Source organism: Sceloporus undulatus, chromosome 5 (assembly GCF_019175285.1).
Source record: "Sceloporus undulatus isolate JIND9_A2432 ecotype Alabama chromosome 5, SceUnd_v1.1, whole genome shotgun sequence".
Classification (NCBI taxonomy): domain Eukaryota; kingdom Metazoa; phylum Chordata; class Lepidosauria; order Squamata; family Phrynosomatidae; genus Sceloporus; species Sceloporus undulatus.
The window spans coordinates 186,369,547-186,395,704 of record NC_056526.1 but is presented as its reverse complement, the minus strand read 5'-3'; the positions used below and the strand labels follow the sequence as shown (position 1 = coordinate 186,395,704).

At 39.7% G+C, this 26,158-nt stretch overlaps 1 protein-coding gene across 6 annotated transcripts in view; it reads left to right on the top strand.

The window, feature by feature from the left end:
• The window catches only part of CTNNA2 (catenin alpha 2), a 637,223-nt gene that overhangs the window by 534,262 nt on the left and 76,803 nt on the right, over positions 1-26,158 (top strand). For all 6 annotated transcript variants that reach the window (XM_042467966.1, XM_042467967.1, XM_042467968.1 and 3 more), the window contains 3 exons: positions 7,599-7,691; positions 8,014-8,170; positions 14,323-14,523. In XM_042467966.1, coding sequence (XP_042323900.1) covers positions 7,599-7,691; positions 8,014-8,170; positions 14,323-14,523 — 451 coding nt within the window. The remainder of the gene's footprint in view (positions 1-7,598; positions 7,692-8,013; positions 8,171-14,322; positions 14,524-26,158) is intronic.

Sequence of the window (26,158 nt, the reverse complement as noted above, 5' to 3'; positions counted from 1 at the left end):
TTATGATTGAACAGCTTAGAACTGCAACATTGCACAATTACCATATTCCCAAGAGAGGAGTAGCGTTGTAGTTGCCATATTGGAACTGTTGCATAAGCAGAGTGAGCAATGTGGCCGCTGTCTGACGGCTGCTAAGCGCAACAGTACAACACTTGGTTGGACAGCCCACCCTTGCATAATGACAGCAAAAGCAAAGTAGGCATGGCTCATCTGTCTGTTATCTGTATACAAAATTGGAATCTCTGTTCTTCAGTATCATCTTGAACAATGCAGGGGAGCCATGACAAATTGCATGGAAAGATGTTTAATCTGTAAAATGCAATACACCAATCTAAAATCTGTTGGAAATCTGATCCAGAGAAGGTTTTCACCCCCAATGTCTATGAGCTGGTTGCGCTTACTTAATTGCCTACGCCAAACAAAAAGATATAAGACACAGAAAAGGGGTGAAAGTATGGTGCATCGTCATCCCTTTATTTCTGCTTCAGCCTTCCTCTTACTCATGCCGCTGTACGCGAAGGAGGTGTTAGTCAGAGCTTGGCAGTTATTTATTTGGACCACAATTCCGGTGACTAGATTGGCTAGGGAGGAGTAGATTCTGGAATTTGTACTCCAGAAGGATTAACTTTCCCAAGCTCTGCTGTTAGCAAAATTTAGAAATGTTCTGCAGATTTTCGGTATACTAGAATATATATATATATATATATATATATATATATATATATATATATATATATATTGTTGTAACTCTGGTTGTTTAAAAGAGTTTGTTCTGTTCTAATTAACAGTACTTTATATTTCCCAAAAGGGTAGTCAAGTTAGTTTATCTAACCAAAAACAAAAGAAGATGTACCAGGGATGTAAGTCTACAGATTGTTAAAGCACAGGAGCTTAAATATCAGTGGTTTGTTTTCACATGCAAAAATGAAAACCTTTGAATGTTTTTCTTTTCTGCTTGAGGGTTTTAATTGTGAGAATGTTGGTGTTTTCAGATGAATGATTTTTTTCCCCATATTTTAAAAACATTTTTGCAAAAATCATGTGAAGGTTTTATTTAAGCAAAGTGAAATTTTTACTCAAAATATAATGTTTTATACAAAATATAACATCTTTCTAGAAGATAGACCCTTATGGAGGATACATTTATATGCAAAATACAACTTTTTGTGCAGGAAAAAGCAGTTGGTTTTTTTTCGTATTTTCACAAGGGTGAAAAAAAATTCAACATATAACATTGCTTACTTTTTTCATTCTTGTTCAAATAATTTACTTAGTTTTTATTTAACCTAGTTTCTAGATTGCTTACCATAAAACAACAACAAAGCAATGTGAAATAATAAAATACAGTGGCTTTCAGTATCCCTTCGGGTTTGGTTCCAGACTCCCCCATAGATGATGAAGTCCCATGATATACAATTGTGTAGTAAAATGGTGGTCCTTTATATAAAATGGTGAAATCAAAGTTTGTTTTTTGAAATTTATTTTCTGCATATTTTCAAGCCATGGATGGTTGAATCCATGGATGCAAAATCCATGGATGTGGATGGCCAAATATATATAGAACATTTAAAAGATATTAAATCCTGTCTCCAGGAAGCATCTAAAGCACATAGCATATGTTACCTCCTCTATGGTAGCTGAAGAATGGTTTGAATCCTAAAATAAACCAAGGCGGGTTATGGAAGGGAAATTAATCTTTAAGTACCCTTACCTCACTGTTCCCCTACAGTGTATCAGGACTGTTTCATGTCTTAAACCTCCCCAGACACTCACTCCTCTTCCCCTTGTAGATCCTTTCTCTGGCTACCAGTTCAGTCCAGGCCTCATTACACACTTTTGATCCTGATATTTAGGCCCCTATGCTTTAACCTCCCAGTACTTGGCAGCTCAGCCAGTATTCTACCATGTAAGAATTTAAGATCTACAGACAAATTATTATTGTCAGTTCCACCAATGTGCACAGCTCTCTCAAGGCTATGAGCCTTTATGGATCTGCGTCTGCATTTGTGGAATAGTCTTCCTTTGGATCTTACCCACTTTCATAAAGAGTTGAAGACCTTCCTCTTTGATTTGCTGCACTAAGTTGCTGAATGTGCCTAAAGTGTCTGAGTTGGGTAGCGATAGATAAGGATTTTGTTTTAAGTGCATTAGTGTATTATTTTATTATTTTAGCATTTTATAGTGCTATTTTTTATCATCTGTTTTTGATTATATATGTTTGATGTTCCACCTTTTGGTGAAATGGGTGTTCTAAATAAATGTTGTTGCTGTTGTTATATAGATGCCAATTCTTGGGTAAAGTGTCCCTGCTGAAATTTGTGGTAACAATCCTTTAGCCATACATTCCATTCCACCTTTGGTTGCACTTGCATCTGTACAGTGTTACCATTCAACACACGAGTTGTGTAGCACATGCAAACATTTACGCTGTGCAAGTCTAACAGAGGATCTTGGCCACAAGAAACGTCTGGGAAAATAAGGATGTCCTTTAGGTTTTGAATACTTCCACAGATAACCTTTTTACATCAGACATTTTACTTATCCAATGTTCGCCAGTTGCAAAACAGCAGGTGTGTGTGTGTGTGTGTTTCTGCATAAACAACCCATGGGTGTAAATTATCCACACCCGTTCTGAAGCAGAGCAATAAGAACACACTGCTACTACTGCTTCTCTTTATTTTGGAGCCCATGTCACTTAGTCTGAACAAGGCTCTACATTAACAGTCACTGCATGGCTCAAGTGGCTAAAGATGTACTTTTTGTAGGACTGATTGAACAGCTTTTATTAGAAGGTCACGAAGATTCGCTCTGCAACTGGACAGCTGATTCAGCAAGAAAAGCCAAGTCCATGGAACAATATATTTTTTGTTGTTAAAAAAATCACAGCCAACAATTGTTAATTCGCAAAAGGATACAGAAGACAAACGGCTTCTTGGCACCATTCACATAAGCTTCAGGTATCTTGCAGTGTGAAAATTCAAACCTAATTTATTACATTGAGGAAAGATGTTGAGAAGATAGGAGTCAGGTGAAATCAAATGCTGAACTCACAGTGTCACAGACTTCTGGTTGGGATGTTGTGTTAAACTTTGCATTGTGCAAATAAGGGGGAGGATTTATGTAGGAGGGGCACTCTTCATTTGGGCTGCAGTAGGAAACAGTCCCCCCCCCCATCTAAGGCAACTTTAACAAAAGATACCCTCCAGTGGCTAATGATTATAAAAGGAACATGGAGACTCGGTGGTTGATGTATGTTGATTCAAAGCTAGTGTGAATCTTAGACTTTGGATTTCAGATGCCTCTTCGGTTCTGGTGTTTCTTGCTTTTATCATTTTTGAACTCTTAAAGTACAAGCTATTACAAACTCAGCCTGGAAGTAGTGTTAGTATGGTAGTAAGAATTCAGTGAAGAGTTCATCTTATTACTTCAGGATGAGGTACTCCTCCAGACCAGAACATGGACCCTCTGTAGAGTGTATTATACCCAAATCCAAGATGCCACATTCTCCTTCTAATCTCTCTGGTGCAGCTAAGACACCAAAACACACACACACACACACACAAAACCATATCCTTTCCGACACATAATAATTTACTAAAACAAAGATGTGGAAATAGTGGGCAAGAATTGCTTAGAAATAAACATTTTATCTGCAGCAGGGAGAAAAAATGGAAATTATTTCTGTCCATTTGGTTTTCAGCCAGGAAACAACAGCAAATAGTCTTTCTATCAATAATCTGCAGTGCTTTGACTTCATTTTGTGTATACACCCCAATACAAGAGAGGTGTGTACCCCACATGATCATCATTACTTGTCTCAAATGAACAAAATCTCTGTCATATATTTTATTGTGAACTCTTTCAATGTTCTGCAATTCCCTGTTTGCCAATTACAGAATGTGGTAGATTTCCATTAAGATGTGACAAACAACCTACATGTGGGATTCTCCATCACTTGGCTCCTCGCTGAATCGAGAATACCATGAATATATATTTTATGTGCCTTCTCTTATGGCTCTCTTCCTCTCCCCATACCTATATTAATATCTTTCTAAAACCAAATTCCTCAGCCTAATTCAATCAGCATTAATGACATTTTGCTTCATTTGGAGCAGAGTGGAGAATGGAAGCAAGCTAAGGCATGGGGCAGCATTTGAAGTTGTATTTAATCACAATTGGATTAAAGATACAATTTCCCCCCTTCATATGAAGAAAGCAGAGTTAGAGATCACCCAGTGGTGATGAAAAAGAGAGCTTCGATTCTATTAGTGTGCTGCCAACTTGATGGTTCTATTGCCATTTCAAGGTACCTATTATGATGCCATTAAAATGGCTTTCAGATTATATCCAGTTTACCTGGGAGGAGGTAAGATATATAGTGCTTTTTGAGCCCTAGGACAGTTCTTTCATCTTGATGATCATAAAAGGGGGGGAAAGGAAGCTTGAAAGATGGCTTATTTTGTAATATGAGAAGGCCCTTTTTTAATCTGAATTTTAATATTCCCTGCTAGTGTTCTGAGGCCTATAATCCTGAACTCTGTACTTGAGCTGAAGAATCTGAATTTTATTCCTGCCTTTGCATTATAATTACTGTTTTGCTGTAGCTTTTGGGGCTTCTTTAATGAAGATTAGGAGTATCGTTTGATGCATGCAAAACAGCAGCTGACTAGCAAACATAGCAAATCAGCTGGAGGGTGTCATCTTAAAGGAGCATTTCTGACACGAGTGCTCAGAGGCTGTTAGTGAAAAGGGCAATTCATTTGTCTCCCCTTGAAATAAAAACAAGATCCCTCACATTTCAATCAAGAGTGGGGTATATCCAGAAGGCTTTTCGTCTTGCCCGGAGTGGTTGTTGCTTCCATTGGGTTTGACACAGAGATACAGGCAAGCCACAGCAAATTGAAATTGGGGGGGGGGGGGGGTAGAAGGCTAGTTGAACAGATGGATCAGGGCTTATACAGTGCTGTGCATTGGAAACAGGAACAGATTAATGCCACAAGGGGAGACCAAAGGAATGGCAGAGAGAAACAGGGGCATTTGAACTAATTCATGAATCTCTTCCAACTGGTAGCTTTGCCTCTAGGCATAATTTTAAACACAAACAGACTAAAATGGAACGTTATTAAATGCTTGTTTGTTTTAATAGAGCATTAGAAGTTGGAGGCAGGGAACTGTACAGAGATCCAAGACAAACTTGGCTTTATTCATACTCACCCAGTCCTCTTTTTTGTTGTTATTGCTTTTAATTTGCTTGTTAATGACTTCAGTTTTAAAAAGTATTCAAGCCAAGTTTATGCTACTGTTGTTGCTATTGTTGTTGAATTTTGCGTGTACATCGGCAACACCCTATGAATGAAAGACTTCCAAGATCTTTGACCATCAACAGTTCTGGTCTGGTCTTGGAAACTCAGAACTGCTTGAGCCAATTAATCAGAAATGTCTCCTTTCTTCCTACTGCCTTGCACTTCACTGAGCATTATCTTTTCTTTCCAATGAGTGATGTTTCATGATATGTCCGAAGTATGATAGCCTCTGTGTTGCAAATATTTGGGGAAGGGGGTACATCACAACACCTGGTGGCAGGTGAAAAGGTTGATTACAGTTGCTATAAGTCCAAATCTAGCATTCACCCCAGAGATTAACAATAAGGGAACCTTTTACAATTTTACCCAGGGATTTCTGGTTTATGGATTCTTCTCTTGGGTCAGTGCCTTCAAAAAATGTTAAAAGACAAATGCTTTTCGGAATGATCTTTTATTTATTTACTTATTTACAAAGGAGTGTGAGAAGGTAATCCATTTGTGTGTCCGTTAAACTGCTATAAAGTTCCTTCCAAAAGGAAATCTGTAACCGTTCATGGAACTATGTTTGCAGCTATTTCCTGTTGCTTCCTATAATTATCCATTCCTGCTGCTCCAGTGTTTGTCAAGTCCTAGGCACTGTGTCTAACTCCAACACTATTTTACAGACCCTACTATCTTTATTGTACAAATGCTTTCTGACAAAATGCTATTCAAAATGAGGATTTATCTGTGCTAAAAGGATAACACAGCATCTAGAAAGGTCACCAAATGAACATCATGAGAGGTTATGAGATCAGGTCTCCATGATTTCACAACTGGATGAGGTCTAAACAACAAACATTTTAGCAGATAGTGTGTTTGCTGCTATTCTGGTTAATAAAGGGGAAGAGAGATAGTTGATCATCCATTTGATACACAGAGAATCTTGTGATTTTTTTTTAAAAACACACATAATAATTTATGAACTACAGAGTAAGGTAGAGGCTGGTCTTCAGTTAGCTGAAGAGGAAGTGATTCATGGAAGACGACACTACTTAACAGGAACCCTCCTTCACTACCAGTACAACAGCCCATATGCCAGTATTAGTGAAAAAGATAGAATATGTTTGTAGAGGAATGGGATGATAAGTTACTGCGAGTCTAAGGTCAACATAGCATACCATAGCAGTATATGTTCCTCCTCCTTTGATTCCTGGGAAGCTTGAGAAAGTTAAACATTTCTTAAATTTGATGTGAACTATCCTGAAACAGAACCCCTCATAGCCTCTACAGGGCATTCGAGGGCAAAAATTTGGGGGGGGAAATACTAAAAATGACCCTGAGGTTCCATGGGGACCACAAAAATGGCCCTGTTGATCATGCCCCCCAGCATCTATCATCATAAAAAGAAAGACTGAGGCCTGTTACAGACAGGCCAAAATAAAGCTGCTTCGAGTCACTTTGGAGGTATGGTATTTCAATGATGCATGCGTCCTAAGAGTCCAAAAGCCGCACCAAAGCTGCATTCCAGTCCTTAGAACTGGCGCATGGCTTTGGTGCGGCTTTTAGCCTCTTAGAATGCATGCATCATTGAAATACCATACCTCCAAAGTGACTCGAAGCAGCTTTATTTTGGCCTGTCTGTAACAGGCCTGAGTTTTCTGTAGCAGCCATAGCTCACTGAGAGATTGCGGTGGCTGCCATAAAATTGTGTTTTTTGTTATTGTCAAAGTTGTGTTGTCCTGTTGTCCTGTTTCAGATAACTCAGTAGGAAATTTTGCGAGACACGCCAAACTTTGGTGAAATGTTTAGCTGCTCTCCAAGTTTCACTACCCATTTGAAAAGTCAAAATTCCAAAAGGGAAGCAGATGAAAGTCATAAGAAATTTATATTAGACAAATAGATGGCCTGGCATAACTCATCATTTACAATCATTCTTTGGTATCATTCAGCAACCTGTCCTCCCTGTTCCTCCCTGCAACCAAGAATAAAAACAAACACCATAAAATAAACTTTGCCCTAAATCCAGTTGCAAATCTCAACTACAGTAGATTTACTGAATCCATGGTTGGTTCAGTAAATCTATTGTAATTGGGATTCAAAGTTAGAAAATTTAGGCCTCTGCCATGTTTTGATGTTATTCACACTTTGGAAAGCTCATTATGTCAATTTATAAAAGCTAACAAAAAAGCCAAGATATTTAAGATGCAATTATGGGTCTCCCCATCCCCTGACATGATTCCATTAAAAAAAAGATGGAATAGGAATCCCTGTTTCCTGCAAACCTAATTCTTATTCTACTGGTTTTAATTGCAGGTTGCCAATTTGGCCTGCTCCATTTCCAATAATGAAGAAGGTGTAAAATTAGTCCGTATGGCAGCAACCCAGATTGATAGTCTTTGCCCGCAGGTAAGCTATATCTGTGCAAGGGTGTGTGTGTGTGTGTGTGTGTTTGTGTAATTGGAAGCCCTTTGCAGTATTTAGAAACGTAAGGTGTTTACCACCGAAAAACACATGGCACAAAAATTAGACATTTGTTCCTGCCATTATACTGTTGATTGCCTTGTTCAAATAGAGGAAGATATGTTTGTATGCCGAGCCTGGCTTAATAATCAGAATGATCAAAGCATACACCTGTATTTTAGCATAGTCTTTAATCAATTTGTTCTTATCCCTTGAGGAAAGGGTTTCTTTTTTGTAATTGCTCATAAGAGCTGATTCTCTTTCCCAGGTAATAAATGCTGCACTCACGTTGGCTGCCAGGCCCCAGAGCAAAGTGGCCCAAGACAACATGGATGTTTTCAAAGACCAGTGGGAGAAACAAGTTCGTGTTCTCACTGAGGCGGTCGATGACATCACATCTGTGGATGACTTTCTCTCTGTCTCAGGTAATTCAGTTTTAATTTAATTATTTATTGTAATGTGAGCACCCATTGGTGAACGTAGATACAGTCAACAGGCAGATGGATTCAAGAATCCTTATCTCTTTCATGGCCAAATGGTAACAATGGTCCCATGAACAGCTGATAGATTATGACCCGAGACAGACAGGCTAAAAGTGGTGTGCCACCACCAATACTAGGGTTCCAGAGTGTGTAGCAACCGCACACTCCGGAACCCTAGCACGTATGGATGGCACTATCTTTACGGGGCGCCGTCCATATGGGGCATGCATGCAGGATGCAAGCATGGTGCTGTGTCCACACCTATGGGTGCCACACTTGCGTCATGGATGCGTCACAGTACACCAGTGGCACACTGATGATGGTACCTATGTGCGCCAAGAAGAACCCATTTTTTCCGAGTTCTTTTTGGTCCAGAGGGACATCACGCAGTTTGGCTGCTGCGGTGTCCCTCCAGAGAAAACCTGGGTGCCTTGGGTGGTCTGGAGAGCCCCTATTTCACTTATCTGTGTAATGAGATTGAGGTTATACTATTGTGTAGTATACTACACATATTATTTAAGTGCAAATTGTATCAGCAGGCGAGAGATTTGAATCTTGGACCCTATTAAGTGAAGAATGCACTGGGATACCCATATTAGAACAACGTATTTTATGAGTGGTCAAGAATCAAAAATATCTCTCATGACAGCTCAGTATTTAAGTAAAACAGTTCATCTGAGATCTTCATGCTTTTACAAAGGTTATACAAATTTTGTTGCATTTGTTTTATTTTGAGATGGCCCATGGGCTAATCAATAAATGTTGTTGTTGTTGTTGTTGTATCTGTGTAATGGCCAAATATTAACAATGGTCCAGTGGCAATGAAAAACTGATTCTGTGTTTAGTAAGCCCAGATGGATTATTTCACTGTAGCTAGGTAGTTTTGGAAGAAGTAAACTTGTAGGGAGCCCTAGTGACACAGTGGTTAAATGCTGGTCCTTTAGCCACAAGGTTGTGAGTTCGATCCCAGGGCTCCAAGGTTGACTTCGCCTTCCATCCTTCGTAGGTTGGTAAAATGAGTACCCAGCTTGTTGTGGACAATTGGCTTACAGACTGTAAATTGCTTAGAGACTGCTGAGTTCACTATTAAGCAGTATAGAAATGTAAATGCTATTGCTATTGCTAGTAACTTGTTATGCTTATACATACACTACTCCTAGCTATTAGGGTGGGAGGTTGATCATAAATCAGAGGTGTAACTACTAAGGGAGACGAAATGAGGGTATCCTCCCAAATTAAATTAAATTAAAGGTCTTAACAATCTGGATGTATTCCTTGGGTTTTCAGAGGTGTAACCCAGGAAGGAAGCAAAATGAGGGCATATTTCCAATAAAAATTCTCTCCCTTCTCTAGTGAAGTTCTTCTTCAGTTCCCAGATATCTAGCAATTCAGTTTAGGAATCCAAAGAAAGGGATCAGGCAAGGTGACCTAGGCAATGGAAATACAGCAAATATAAGAGTTCTATGTGTGGATTATTTTCAGTGCCTCATTCCTTGTAGTGCTAGAAACTTGAGGACTGGAAACAAAAAATGGTTTGGGGGGGGGGGGGGGTGTTGACTTCTTTTTTCAAGGGGAATGCTTTCATTTTGCCTGATTCCTGTAGCTACACTCTTGATTACAACTTTACTTTCTTTAGTTCAGTTCTCATAGATTTATAGATAATCATAGAATATTAGAGCTAGAAAGGACCATGAAGGGCATATCCCTGACCTTAGTAGTACACAACTAGAGTACTGTTGAAAGATGCTGATCCAACCTCTGCTTAAAGACTTTCAGAAAGGAGAGTCCACCACTCTCTGAAGCAGCCCGTTCCACTGTCACACAGCTCTTATAGTAAATCCTGTTCAATATAACCTTGGGGACCCGTCTTCCACTGGCTTTGTCTGTTAGTCATACCCTCCAGCTCTAGGACCTATTATCCAGACATAGGCATCAGTTGAGAAAGAGCGTTTGCTCTGGGATAACCTACATAGATTTTTTTTGTTTGAAGGCCTGATTCTGCCATTTGCTGTGAGGGAATACTGGGGCCCCTCAGTTAAAGGGCTGGATTGTTTCCTGTACTGTAGTCCTTCTGTTGTACTTATTTATCACCAGTAGGATGTGCACCATTTTTTTGTTACTAAAAAGAGTCCTGAAAACATCCATTGGTGGAATCAACAATTTATAAAGTGAGAGTAATTAACAGAGTGTATAACATGGTGTGAAATATTTAAGATTTATTGTTATTGTTGTTGCTAACTGCCTTTGGGTCAGTTTTGACTCATGGCAACCCCATAAATGAGACATCTCCAAGACCCCCTTTCCTCAACCGCTGAGCTCAGGTCCCGCAAGTTCAGGTCTATGGCCTCGTTGGTTCAGTCCATCCATCTGGGATGTGGTCTTCCTCTTTTTCGGCTGCCCTCTACCTTCCCAGAATCAGTGTCTTGTCTAATGAGTTGTGCCTTCTCATGATATGGCCCAAATACGACAGACTCAATGTAATCATCTTGGCTTCCAGGGAGAGTTCAGGCTTGAGCTGTTGATATTATCTTCCACTTGGTCCTTTTTGTGGAGAAATAATGGTCCAAAACACACTGCAGAAATAATCCAGTATGAGACCGCTTTAACTGCCCTGGCTTAATGCTAAGGAATCCTGGAATTGTAGTTCATTGTGGCACCAGAGCTCTCTGACAGACAAGGCTAAATATATCAGAAAACTACAGTTCCCAGAATTCCTTAGCATTGAGCCAGGGCAGTTAAATAGGTCTCACACTGGATTATTTCTGCAGTGTTTGGAGCAATGTGAATCAGACCTCAAAACACAGAACCTTCTGCATGGGGCATGCACATGAATGTTACTTTATGTCCATGAAGAAGATTAAGTCACAACTTGGAAAAGTTATTTTTCTTACTACCACCCCCAGAATCCCCCCCTTGAAAATTCAGGGACCAGTAGTTCAAAACGAAAACAAAAAAGGACCCCATGGAAGGTTTTAGGGAGATGTACACCAAGCCATTGCAAAAATATTATGGAATCTCTCTGTAGAAAGAGATTGCCAATCCATTTCTTATTAACCACATAGAAAAAGGAGGCACTGTGTGTCCTCTGCTAAGTGTGTGAAAAATACCTAAAAGACAAATGATTAGGTTTATCAGAGAAATCTCTTGATAACCGCAGAGAATTTCATGGTCTGGTCAGTTAAAATCAGCTCTCTCATTGATGTATCCCAGGCCTATCCATCCTTTTCTAATCAGTATTCAATCTGCAGAAAATCACATGGGATAAGTACTTTTGCATTGAAGCAACAATCTCCAATCGTTTTTCACACCAAAAAAGAGCATGTCAATTAAAAAAAATCTATATAAATGTCTTCCTAGTCTATTCTCCCTTTCTCGTTTTTCCCTCCTTACTGAGTTGCCCCAATCAATTGCGATGAAAAATACAAGTAGTCTGAAACCTGGTATAATAATTTTCAAAGGAGGAAATTTGATGACTGTTGGCAATGAGGCAAATGATAAATGCTGTGGATAAAACAACATGCTGGAACAAAACTGAGTTCAGGTGCACAGTTTGGAGTAGTAGTTTTAGCTCTCAAAAGACCTTCACCAAATCAACTATTTCAGGGACTGAGATCCTCTTTTTCCAGGAGCTTTTGTTCACCTTGAATCTTAGATTTTGTGTTGATGGTTCCATGTAGATGTAAGTTATTTGACAGTCTCAAACAGAGTATTCTTTTCTAAGACTAACTGGACAGAAATATTCCCTGGTTCAGTTACTCTATTCGTGGTTCAGGTATTGTAGAGCTGGGTCATCCTCTGTAGAATTTTGGATGGACTGTTTTAAACTTCTCATCTTTACATATATGAACATATGGTTGATAATGAAAGCTCTCCGACTGATGCAGTGACTGAGGATGGCGTCTCTCCTCTCGTGGCCTGTCTGGAGTCAGTAATGGGCTGGATGAGGGAAAACCGACTCAGCCTGAATCCAGAGAAAACGGAGGTACTTGTGATAGGTTCCCCTGGTCCAGGAATGGCGGTGGTTCCACCTGTCCTGAATGGGATCACGCTTCCTGTGAAGGACTCCGTGCGCAGTCTGGGGATGCTTCTTGATTCGTCGCTCCACCTGACATCTCAGGTGAATGCGACGGTCAAGAACGCCTGTTATCAGCTTCGGCTTATTCGCCAGCTGCGCCCATACCTGGCCCAGAGGGACCTTGAAACGGTGGTACACGCTCTGGTAACCTCTAGATTGGATTTCTGCAATGCGCTATACATGGGGCAACCCTTGTATCATACCCGGAAGCTACAGATGGTACAGAATATGGCAGCCAGACTGGTCACTGGTACTTCCAGGACCAGCCATATTACACCTGTGCTCAAAGATTTGCATTGGCTGCCTATTTGCTTCCGGGCACAGTACAAGGTGTTGGTGATTACCTATAAAGCCCTACATGGCTTGGGCCCAGGATACCTGAAGGACCGCCTCTTCCCATACATTCCGCCCCGCACCCTCAGAACGTCTGGGCAGCAATTACTCAGGGTTCCAGGGGCCAAACTCTCCTCTACAACGAGGAAGACATATTCCATCGTCACCCCGGCCCTTTGGAACACGCTGCCCACTGAGCTCCGCTCGGCCACCTCCCTGGCCCAGTTTAGAAGGGATTTAAAAACCCTTCTATTTCGAACTGCATTCCCCGAGTGAAGTTCCAGATGGCCTTCCTCCCTCCATTGTTGGCAAGACGGATGGCTGATCGGGGTTTTAAGTTGTTTTTAATTTTGTATCTATGTGTTTTATAATCTGTCTGTATTGTGTTTTATTGCTATGTTCACCGCCCTGATCAATGGAAGGGCGGTATATAAATAAAAGTTTTATTTTTTATTTATTTGCTGCCTGCAGAGCCCTCCAAAGACCAGAAATGTGAATTTCTCTGCCCTGTTTGATTATTTGCCCATTTGTCATAGCTAAAAAAAAAATTCTACTGTCATAGGCCTGCCTGCTTAGTCCCAATCTCTAATTGAAATGGTTAAGTATGCATAACAGACTTTACATTCTATTGCATGTATTACATCAAATGCACTGCATTCTGTTCTAATTGTCCTGAATTATAGCACTCCTCCTTTCTTTCTATACTGTAGAAATAGTGTAGTATGACACCACTTTAAATGCTGCAGCTCCATCCTAAAATCTGTAATTTTATAAAGTGAATCCCACTGAATCTCAATGTGAAAGGTGGAATATAATCCTAGAAAGAAAGAAAGAATTTAGCTTTCTCTGCCAAAGAGTTCTGGTGTCTCACAAAACTACAAATGCCAGGATTCTGTAGGATGCAGCTGTGGCAGTCCAAGGAGTTTCAAACTGCATTAGTTTTACAGTGCAAATGCACTCTCAGTTATATTGCTTCTTACTCTCAAAATATATATCATAGGTTTTTTGGGCCAGACAACATCATTCCTTACTATTTCTACCACATCGTTTTTTCTCAACAAAAAGAAAAACACCCTGATTTTTTGTAGAACTGTGACTAGTGCAGAGTTCATTCCAACCAGATAAGCTTATGTAAAATTAGCAAATTGAAATACACATTTTACCCTGAAAACAGGACTCAAATTTCATTATGTAGGATTTGCAGGGTGAGGGCAGCTTTTTCTCCTAGTTGTGAACAATACTGATTATAGTAATGAGTGTTAAGCCTGCGCTTAGGATGGGGAGTCATGGTAACTTGCACTCCCATAGTAACCAGCTGCTCTTACCAGAGTTCTCTTACTGTGAGTCTGTGGCATTAGACATCTGCCTTGTAGAGAGATTCTACCAGTTGAAACTCACATATTTGCCTCATAACAGAAGGGCTGTGCTGAACAGCATGCCCCTTTTACGGTTTACATCAGACTGCCTTTCAACTTTTATGGGGAATATTGGCCGCCTGGAAACCTGGTCTCAAATGCTCTTCAGCCAAGGAAGGATAAATTCAATGGCGGTGGGCAGATCAGCCACCAGCCTCTTTCTGTAAATGAGACTTGTGAGTAGCCACAGAGACATATTGTACAATGCTTTATTACTTTAAAAGAACGACAGCACTGACGGACAATCATGGTATTTTCTTTCCCCCGTGTAGAAAACCATATCTTGGAGGATGTCAATAAATGTGTGATTGCTCTGCAAGAGGGAGATGTTGACACATTAGACAGAACTGCGGGGGCCATCCGAGGTCGTGCAGCCAGAGTCATCCATATAATTAACGCCGAGATGGAAAACTATGAAGCTGGGGTTTACACTGAGAAAGTGTTAGAAGCAACAAAATTGCTTTCTGAAACAGGTGAGTGTGGCTAACAAACAGTACGCATTGTAGTCAATCCTTCTCCCACCCTGTTTCACATCAGAGTATGCATTTAATTTATAACTTGCCTCCCCCTTCCAAAAAAGGTTGTTGGCGCATCTCATAATACTAAATCGCAAAAATTAAAAACAAAATCTAGTTCAAAGGATCACTTGTGAGCCACCTTGTGCTTTATATTGGAAGAGTATCATAGAATATGGTATCATATTCATATACTGATATATCATATCAAGAGTATCATAGAGTTGGAAGAGATCATTGCCATTCAGTCGAATTCCCTGCCAGGCAGGAACACACAGTCAAAGCATTCCTGACAGATGGCCATTCAGCCTCTGCTTAAAAAGCTACGAAGGAGGAGAGAAAGAAGGAGTTGTGAGATATTAAATAAATCAGTGCTGATCAATTAAAAATTCAATTAAAAACAGAAGAATGATCACCCAAATGTTATAGCATCCCCCTTAAACAACAGACCAGGTTACATCCTTGAGGCTTACCATAACCAGTGTCTTTATCTGCTTGGAGAAGGATGACACAGAGTAGTCAGAGTAGCCTATAATGGCAGAGAGTTCCAGAATCCAGAACTCACCAGTGAGACCACGTGTCACTACTCCAGTGGTGATAGCAAGCCTAGAGAAGGACTTTTCCTAAAGATCATAAATACCAGGCTGGTTTCTACTGCAGAGTGCATCCTGTAAAATAGCCTGTTCTCAAGCTAAATAGGGATACGCTCTGGCCTGTAATATATGAAAGACCCTTGTGTATGGTCGCTTCTCAGACATCTGCCACTACTTCACTTGTCTCAAACACCATGCATCCAAAGCATGTTGCATGTTCTGTATGAGTTTGCCATCTTGCATATATACTATCTCAGGTATGATCTCTTCCCATTCTCTTCACATTATTTTCCAATGATTCGCAAGATGTTTTGGATTTGCAGCATGCATCCGCCTCCACTTTCTCCCAGTGGTACTTGAGATAAAGTAGTGTTTGATTATTTCTGCCTTTAATTTGTGCATAAACAAATACAGTATTATATATCCCTGGGATGAGGGGGTGTTGTTTGATTCTCCCCAGTGGGTCTGATTCATGTTATGATAACTACAGTGGCAAGAGAAAGAAAGGGATCTTGTAGCACATTTGACACTAACAGAAGTTTGTTGCATAAGCTTTCATAGACTCAGGCCATGTCTACATTGGCCAAAAGTCCAGTTCCTCCTCCCCATTCTGGTGTTGTTCTGTTCAGACAGTGCACATCCCAAGCTCCATTTCTGATGCAATCAGTCCATATGATGTACAGCATATTCCGCACCAGAACTTAATTATTACAGTCTTAAAGGGATTTTAAAAATAATACCTGCCACTCTGGGTCTTTCAGGAAGATCTGGAGCCCTCCATTCCTGTGCCATGGTGGCTTTTCGCACAGGCATCCCACTGACCACCCATACCCCCACTATGAGTCATTCAATCAGAGGTCAGAACAAGATGCCCAGCCAATCACTGGATACCTTGTTCTGACCTCATGAATGAGTGACCCATGGCAAAAGTGCCATGTGGATCAATGGGATGGCTGTGCAGACAGTCACCATGGCCTGGGAACAGGGGCAGGTGTAGGGCCAAGATACTCCAAGCTGCCCCTGGAGTATCTTGACTAGTGCAGATAAGGCTTCCAACTGCTTCATCAGATGCATCACACACTTGAGTCTACAAAAGCTTATGCTACAAACTTCTTTCTCTCAGGTATTCAAATCTGTCACAAGATCCCTTTGTATACCAACATGAATGTGTTTTTGAATAAGGGGGGGGGGAGGAGTCAACAAACTTCTATCTCTGATTTAGAGACTAATGTTATGATAGAATTGACCAGTGTTAATTTGTTATATCTGTTTGTGTGTAACATGTAGTTCTCTCTGCAGCCAGGTAGTGCATAATAGATTCAGTCATGCTGAAGAAAGAGCATGCTATGCAGAAAGAATTGTTTAATGCTTCTCTGTTTGTTCTTTCAAATCTGTGAAGTTGGATAATGTACTTGTCACAATCAACACCGGAGTGACTTGCTACTAGTACTCCAGAGGTAGATGTCATACTGAGTTAAAAGAACATTCCAGTTTGTAGTAAGATTAGTAATGCATGGATTCTCTTTCCTCACCCCTTTAGTGCAAGTCAAAACAGGCTGGAATACAAAAATCTGAAAACAACTAACTCAAGAGTGATTATTTTATTTCTGTTACAAAGATTGGCCCTATCACACTCTCATGACATCTTCAAAAGCAGGATAGGTACTTCCTCGCCCCACCACTATCAATCCTTTATTTCTCCTATTTATATTTATTTTTCTTAAAATATTCATCTCCTTCCATTTATCATGAGATCTCAGGGAGGTATACATCTTTTCTTTATCTCTTAAAATATAGTGTTCATAAATCTGAAACATCTGAGGACACAATTTACCCAGTTTACCCTTCATCAGTCTTCTTATTAGAAACCATACTGAAAACCCTATATCTAATGTTAACTGAAGCCAGCAGAGGAGCTTACATGGAAAAGTGAAGTAGGCAAGAACAGTTGAAGATTGCACAGACTTATATCTGATTAGGATGGAGGCAAGTGAGTTACAAGTATTCATATTCCCTATCTTGTTCTGAAACCCAGTACCATGTCTACATGAAAAACTATAGGGGTTTTCCCCCTTTGTAAATACTGTCCTTGTTTACTACTTTACTGCAGGGGATTTAGTCTAGAGACCTGATTTGGTATCTATGAGCAAGTAATGATGAAATTGTTAATTTAAATCAAGTCTGCAAAACACAGCCCACCAGCCAAATATTCTGCCCTGACAAATGCTTGACAATTCCCCTTTTCTTTTTATAGTCATAAAAATATGAGACTTTTTAAGATCTTTGTGAGCTACAGCTTTGGCAGTCTTGATTTAACAGTACATTCCTCTCTGTTCTTGGAGTTCATAGCAGGTAACAGCTCATCTTTGTCTCAGTCAACTTGACAACAACTCCACAAGGTCTTATGCTCTTTCCCCCATTTTACAGGTGGGGAATTGAAGAGGAGAGATAGTCACATGCCTAGAGCAAATAGGTTTTGAGCAAAACTGGGCTTGAGTTGTCTAAGATGCTTACAAGCATCAGCAAAACTTTTAAATGCCTGTCTAATAAAAAGATGGATTGGCATGCTTGCAAGGTTCTATATCCATTAACATGCATCTATAAATAAAATAGCCTTCCCATTTACTGAAAGATGTAAATTTTGATGTAGTTGCCTCTTAGTAGTTCAGCATCCTAATGATATACCTTCATGTTCCATATCTAAATAACAAGTAAACTGGGAACGTGGTTTATGCTTGCATGTTGAGAAAGGAAGACTGATAGAACTGTAAATTGAAATGAGAGTTTATTTCACGTCTTGGAACTTGCCAGAAGTCCAGGACAATGGAAATCCCTTTAGTTAAATCTAACATGAAGTAGGAACCCTTATTGAGTGTCTAAACATCATGTTTGAACTTTCTGACCGACCATTGCTGCCAACAAAGTTGAACGTTTGAGAGCCACAAACAATTTGACATTCCTGGCCTTAAATATAATTGGGATTAAATTACAAATTGTACTTCCATACTCACTTACAAAAGTCAATGAAATCTTTTTCTTCTTTTTTACTGGTAAAGCTATATCTGATCCCGTTACCAATGGTAGGCTTCATCACACAAAGCCTTAAAACATTCTGTTCCTCTGCACTTTAGGACAGCATCTGTAAGATCCACTTTTAAGGAATGTTGTATTTGTAAATTTCTTCATGGAGTGAGGTGGGCTGAACCTTGGGCTGCAGCTCACAACTGTGTTTTAAGGTGCCTAGGATCCTCCTCTCCAACATTGCAAAAGATCGAGGATGCATCTCTTGGTCAACCACTGGGGCACCATAGACTCCACTACTTTTTCTTCAATTGAATGACACCCCTCCATGTCCCCAGAGACATTGTTTGCCCACTCCAGTGAAGACAGAAGATTCATGTGTGCTTATTGTTGTTACTTGCCACCAAATTGGCTAATGTTGGTCCTATGAATGAGAGACCACCATGAGCTCCAGTTGTCAAGAGTCCTGCTCAGGTCTTGCAAACTCAGGTCCATGAGTTCCTTAACTGAATCATGTGGAACAGATTCTAAATGTTTTGATCAAGAGTTGTTTCCATTTCCTCCCAATAACAAAATGGCAGTTAGCTTAGATAACGAAATCCTATAAAAAGTAAAGGTTTAGACCCTGTTTAACTGTCTTTTCTTTCATCCTTCCTCCATGGCTGAAATAAATGGCAGGTATGGACTTAAAGTTGCTCAGCACAACTTAAGTTTTCACATCAGGCAATGCTTTCTGCACTCATTCCTATTAAACTCTTCATTTAATAATAAAGTAAGAGTTCAGGGCAAGTAAAGAATGGTAATTTTTAAGCAGTTGTAATTGCTAAAATTTCTAGGCCAGCGTTATGAAAGATTTTGCCTATTTGCTTTTCATAAAACTAATTCACAATGATAAAAACACAATGAACCAAGTCTACAGCAGTTCCATGGCATATTTAATGTGCTCTTTCATAAAGCTTGCATTATAATAAAGTGCTAACAGCTCTATAGTGAATGTGTGCCTGGCCATGCCATTCTTTTGGGGGCTTTGTGCCAAAAATGAAAATGTTGAAAAGGCCCAATTGTTGCAGTGTGCCGACAGAGACGTTCTAATTGTAGATCCCTGCTTTTCAATGATGCACAAACTGTTAATTCTGTGGGGTTTTTTACAAGAATGTGCAAGAGGTTTCTTGCCGGTAATGCAACACTTCTATGGAAAGACTATTCATACCATTGTTTTCATGGTCTTGTTTGTGTGATGGTTTGCTAGTGTGCATAAGCAAGTATGGATATCAGTATAATACATCACAAAAAGACATTTTTGATGCCATAGCCTAAATCCATTTCTTGGTCCGAACTAGATTAGACTCATTAAATCAAACCCAGTGAGCTTGCATAATGGTTGTTTTACTGGCTTCCCATGGATTCAGTGGATCTAATGAATGGAAACTTAAGTCAATATCCTCTTGGTCACGGATACAGTGGAATGTTCTGTCGGCATAATAATAGTGGCATTATGCTGGTCGCAGCCACCACTGACAACAATGTGACCACAACTCACACAACGGATGCATCATTACCCAAAGTCTTCGATGTATCATTGAGGATATCCGGCCATTCACACTGTTATCTGTTGCTTTTTCCTCATATGATCCTGACCTAACAATGGGCTTTTTAAATATTGTTGTTGTTTTTCCTACTACTATTACGTATATTGGTTTCATAGTCTACCAAGTGTTACCAACTGGGCTTTCAGGCCACCAGTGATTCAAATTATATCCAAGATAGAGAAATCAATGGAGTATTGTGGGACAATGTGACATGTTCCAAGTAATGCTGTTTTCTGTAACTCTGCTATTGTGATCCTGTTTATGGTGAATTTATTCATATGTTTTGTTAATCCATTTGCAATTGTTCCCAGAGTATCTATCACCACTAGAACCACAGCTGTTTTCTATTTCTAGAGGCTCTGAATCTCAGTTTGTAGGTCTTTTCCTTTGCTTTGCCTTTGGTTCTACCATCCCTCAAGATTGCCACACCGATAATCCAAGTTTTCTTCTTCTCATCCTTGATTATGTTTGGCATATTTTTTTCTACTTGTTTGTCAGCTTGAATCTTGAAGTCTCATAGAATTATTACATCAACATTTTCAACCTAATGTTCTACCAGATCTTTGCAGGTAGCAAATCATATTGTTGCATAGATCCCAATGTATTATTACAGTCGCTTTATCATGGTATTATAGTTAGTCTCCACAATCTCACTACACAAACTAATAAGGTGGTCAACAGTTTCATCTTTTTCTTTAGATAGACTGCATTTGCTATCCATTGTTATTTTTTTTCAATATTAGTCTTGATGTTGTTTCTTTGAAGTGCCTGCTCTTGAGTTACAAGTATAAGTCCTTCAGAGTTGGGGGGTTTTCCCCTCCAATAACTTATTCTGTTACTACTACTGCTATTTATTATTTCTAATATTAGCCAGGATTCCCTATTGCAGTCTACATTACATAATTTAAGAAGGAGAATGCACTACTCTCTAACAGTTCTCATAGTCAAGAAGTTCTCCCCAGTGTTTAGGTGGAATCTCATTTGAACCATTGGCTTGTGTTCTAGTCTCTGGAGCAACCAAAAAAAAACACCTCACTCCATCTTCTACTTCCTAAACTTACTGATTCCCGAGAGATTCAAAATTCAGTTTTCCAGGATGAATGAGGTAACTTGATGCAATGTGTTATGTAGGAGGATGTAAAGAAGAGCATTCACTTCCAAACTGCCCTTACTACTCTTTGGTTTGAAATTGTTTAACTTTGAAAATAACTAATCTATTACTCTAACCATGAACAAAACTACAGAAAGATCCCTATGTCCATTTGCATTTGCAGTAATTTGAAGCTTGTTACCCAAATATTGTAATTCCCCAACACAGGAACATATAAAAGCATGAAACCATTTTAAAAATGTAAAAGAGCTAGGCTTCAGGTAAAGAACCACCTGGGGAATGTGAAATTTATTGGAGCTTTTCCATGGTCTTTCATTTAAGTAATTAATAACCTAACTAATAACTAAAGTTATTCTAATGAAATGTTAACTTTAATTCAACCAATTAAGTTTAAAAAATAAGCTCAGTTAAGTTGCCCTTAACATTAGAGAAATTTTAACCATTTATAATTTTATTTTAGTTAGTTTGTATTGCTCATTTGTCCCCATTTCTTCTTCTATTTTTCCTCATAGGAACAGAGTCTCAGATCCTTGACAGAATTACCAGAGCTTGGGAAAGTTACTTTTTAGGCTACATTTTCCAGAAGAAATACTTTTCCCAAGCTTTGAGAATTAATATCTCAGAAGAATGGGTGAAACCACAGATAAAAATCCCACAGATTGATTCTGCTGTCAAATGTATTCTTTTGGAATGAAATGCATGCATGGTCTAGCATTTTCCCCAGCCAAAGCTTGGAAATGTTAGTTGTGGATAACAGTTTCCAAAATCTGCAACCAACATGGCCACAGAATGTTGTTGCCCTTCTCTCCCACAAAACAGTGTTGAAGTTCTGTCTTTCTCCGCTCTGCATCATGAATCTGTGTCAATTCTGCTTAGAATTTAGCATTACTGAATTGTGATAATGTCAGCAGCCGTGGAACATGAACAGATCCAAGGAATTCCGTGGCCTAGTTGGTTAAAAAAATATATCAATGTGAAGCCTACATTGTTCCACACTATTGATTTCTGTGCAGGGACAAATCCAAAATGATAGAGATTTGCATCCCTAGTACTACAGCTTTAATTTTCTATAAATGAGGTATCTCCCAAATTGAATCTCATTTCCATAATTCGTTCCTTGTAATCTTCAGAATCAATACTAATTTTGCCACAAATCTTGTATTCAGGGTTTCATAGGGGAGCTTTGTTTGGTTCATTGGGTTTTAATTGTCAGCAAAACCAGCAACATTTGCTACAAGAACATGGATGTTGTTTCTCTTATATGAAGACAGTATCTCATTGTGTTTCGAGCTAGACTATTTTGTGTTCATGTATCCATACCCCCCCCCCTCATCTTTAATGAACATTTATTCATTTTTAAATGAGGAGCTTTGGAAGATCTAGAGGGCAAGTAATTTGAATAATAATAAAAATGGTGGAAATTCAATACAGCCTACTTCCTTAATTATTATTTACATTTTCAGAGATCTCGTCAGGGAATGCATCTGGTTGTTGAGCTGTGAAAACCGACACATCAGAGTGAACTGCTGTTTTCCAACTATTTTACTAAGGAGTTGGTTACATTCTTTTTAGAGGTCTTGTTTGTACTAAGCACAGTGGAGAGAGAGGAAAAGTCAAGTTTTGTGGCAAGGCACCATAGCTTATGTTCAACAAATGCAGAATTAACTGCACCTTGCAATGAGAGCATGCGTCCATGCTTTGTACATTATGTCAAAAGTAGCCATTTCTAGTATTACTGGGCTAGGGACATTCCAGTTCCGGAGATTTAAGGGCCAAAACATGAGACATAGGGACAGCCCTTAGTAATGTCATCAGAGGCGGCCCAATTACATCATTAGGCATGCAACTATAAGTATTCTTTTCTTCTTCAAAAAAGAAAAAAAGAAAAGACATGTAAGAGTTCCTAGGAAAATGTAACTTCAGCAATATCACCATTCTATTAGGCCCAACAGATAAATGGCTAGATAGCCTGGTCTTGGGTAGAGATCATGTTATCATACAACCTCAATGTACAAAAGATCACTTGCAGACAGAAATGAAAACACTTGCACAAAATGTATTAACTTTTCCAAACACATATACACACACACTTAAGATGTGAGCTGAGACCAGCTGCTTCTCATGATCTGAATCACCTTACCTCTCCCTGCCTTCCATGCTGCTAAGGAGAGCAGAAACAGCACAAACAACTTGACCAGACACGGAGCTGCACATGTGGATCCACACACAGATGTAGAAAAGTGATTTTTTTTTAAAACCAGAAATCCTCCTGTGTCTATGAAGTCTCGCCACACGATTCCAGGGTCCCTAACCATGTGAAGCACCTCTACAGATAGCAGTCTGTATTCTTCAGACTGTTGCCCAAAACCAAAACTGGCAATCGTATAATCTATTGGATTAATTGTGTTCATTTAGATTGGACTTGCTTTTAGAGTTGATGAAGTTTATCGCATGGGCCCTGAAACTGGCCCGTTGCATCCTAAAATGGGGGCGCGCACGGAACGGGATGGGGCTAGGGACTGCATTTTACTGCCCAATGGAATGCCACCGCTGCCGCCGGGCATTCCAATCGCGTCCTCCCTCCATTCCAGAGGGTGCAATTTCTGAGAACGCTTTAAAACAGTTCTCAGAAATCGAACAGAGGGAGGATGCGATTGGAATTCCTGATGGCAGTGGTGGTGTTCCCTTGTGCAGTAAAATGCGGTCCCTAGCTCCATCCCGTTCCATGCATGCCCCTGTTTTAGAATGCAACGGGCCCGTTTCAGGGCCCATGCGATAAACTTCGATATTTCCTTTCTCCACACCACCCACAAAGGGCCCTCTTCAGCCATCTGCTTGCACGTTTTGAACAAAAGATGCACGTACATTTCTCTAACTGTGTTTATGACATCTATACAAGGAGTGTACGTTTGCATAAGGACAAGAAGTTCTTCCGTTCATCATTTATTTGATCCTAGTGCTAATAGGTAATTGTAACCTTAGGACTGCTTCTGACCAGTAGAATAGTAGGGGATAGACTTCATCACTTCTCAAGCATAGCTTGTGATTGAGCCGACTCTGGTACTCAGTACACTAAAGAAGTAATATGATGACAATGAATCTAAATCTAAGCACTGCAGTCAGTAAAAACAAACAGGCCCATGGGCTTACAAGATGAAAAGACAGATGACAGGATAGAAGAAAAGACAGCACAACAAAGAGAGGAGAGTTGAGTTAAATTAAGATCGAAAAGCCTGAGTTTACATTTTTGTCCTTTTGAGCAAGAAAAAACATTCTTGTGGAGAAAATGTCATTTTCTACATAAAATCCCTCACTTTTTTTAGCCAAATAGGTCCTGAACTGCAAATAATCCTCAAAAACTACAACATATAGTGTAAATATGATTATAAGTGTTTTGATTGTTTTAACAGTGTTTTTATTACACTGTTTTATTCTCTTTTAACTTTTGTAATCTATGTTATAGCTGTTATTGTTTTTGAAACTATTGTAAGACACTTTGGATCCCATTTTAGGATGTAAGTGGGATATAAATGCAATCAGTCAGTTTTTAAAGGGCTTTCTCACATCAGGCAGAAAAACAACATATTAAGTGCTGTTTCAGGCAATTGTAAAATTTATGTAGATTTACTTCTCTACTGAAGAGAGATAACCTGGATGGTCAGACAACTGACTTGTGCTTTGCTGTACAGGAGGATCTTGGAAATAATTTAGAATAAAATTGTCCTTCTTATTATTCTTCCTTCCTCTAGCTTGTTTTTGGAACTAAAAAACACTAATACCAAGTTGTAAATGGCTTTGGTGTTATTCCAAACTGAAATGCAAGAAGAGAAGGTACATATAAATTGTTCTTGTGTGCCATCATGTGGGCCTTGACCTATGGTGGCCACTAAAATGCACATCCAACATTTCATAATACAAAACGAGGACAAATATGGTCAAACAACATCAAAGTGTAGTTAAGATGACAAAAATTATTAGTGAGGAAGAACATGCTAGCTAGGGGAGCAGTTTTGCTTTTGCCTGGCCCTACTGGGAGAGGCACAATTCTGCCCCTCTTCCCCCTGCTGAGTTAACTGACTGCAAACTACTTTTGCATTTTGAACACCGTGTGCAGCAACTGAAATACGCTGAGGACAAAGGGGGAAAGTGGGAGGAGGAGAGAGAAACCAGGACACTTTGAAAGCAGCTAAAAAATTAGACAACAGACTGACAAACCAGGACTATTGTGGGCTTTGTGAATGAGAGACCTCAAAGAAATATTTTTATTAAGAACCTGCTCTGGTTTTTCAAACCAGGGCTGTGATTTCCTTTGTTGAATAAACCCATCTGCAGTGTGGTATCATGGTTTGAATGGTGGACTAGGACTTTGGCAGACCAGGGTTTGAATCCCTGTTTGGGTGACCCTGGGCAAGTTACACTCTCTCAGCCTCAGAGGAAGACCAAGAAAACTCTGTGATAGGTTCACCATAGGGTCACCATCAGCCATAAATTACTTGAAGGCACACAACAACAACAAATTTGTAGTGCAGTCTTTTCTTACTACCTTCAAATTATCCTAGCATCCACTGCCTTTTCCTTTGAGATCGCATGATACATCCAAAGTAAAATAGCTTCAATTTAGTCATTTTGGTCTCTAGTGAGAATTCAGACTTGATTTGCTCTAGGATCCAGGTATTTATCTTTTTGGAATTTCACAGTTTCATACAATCATAGAGTTGGAAGAGACCACAAGGGTCATCCAGTCCAACCCCACTGGGCCATGCAGGAAGACACACTCAAAGCAACCCCAACAGATGACCATCCAGCCTTTGTTTAAAAACCTCCAAGTAAGGAGACTCCGAGGCAGCATCTTCCACTGTCAAAGAGCTATTACTGTCATGATATTCTTCCTAATGTTGAAGTGAAATCTCTTTTCCTATAGTTTTGAGTCCTAGAATCATAGAATCATAGAGTTGGAAGAGACCGCACGGGCCATCCAGTCCAACCCCATTCTGCCATGCAGGAAATCCAAATCAAAGCATCCCCGACAGATGGCCATCTAGCCTCTGCTTAAATACCTCCAAGGAAGGAGACTCCACTACCCTCCGAGGAAGGAGTGTGTTCCACTGTCAAACAGCCTTTACTGTCAGGAAGTTCCTCCTAATGTTCAGGTGGAATCTCTTTTCTTGTAGCTTGCATCCATTGTTCCGGGTCCTGTTCTCTGGAGCAGCAGAAAACAAGCTTGCTCCCTCCTCAATATGACATCCTTTCAAATATTTAAACAGGGTTATCATATCACC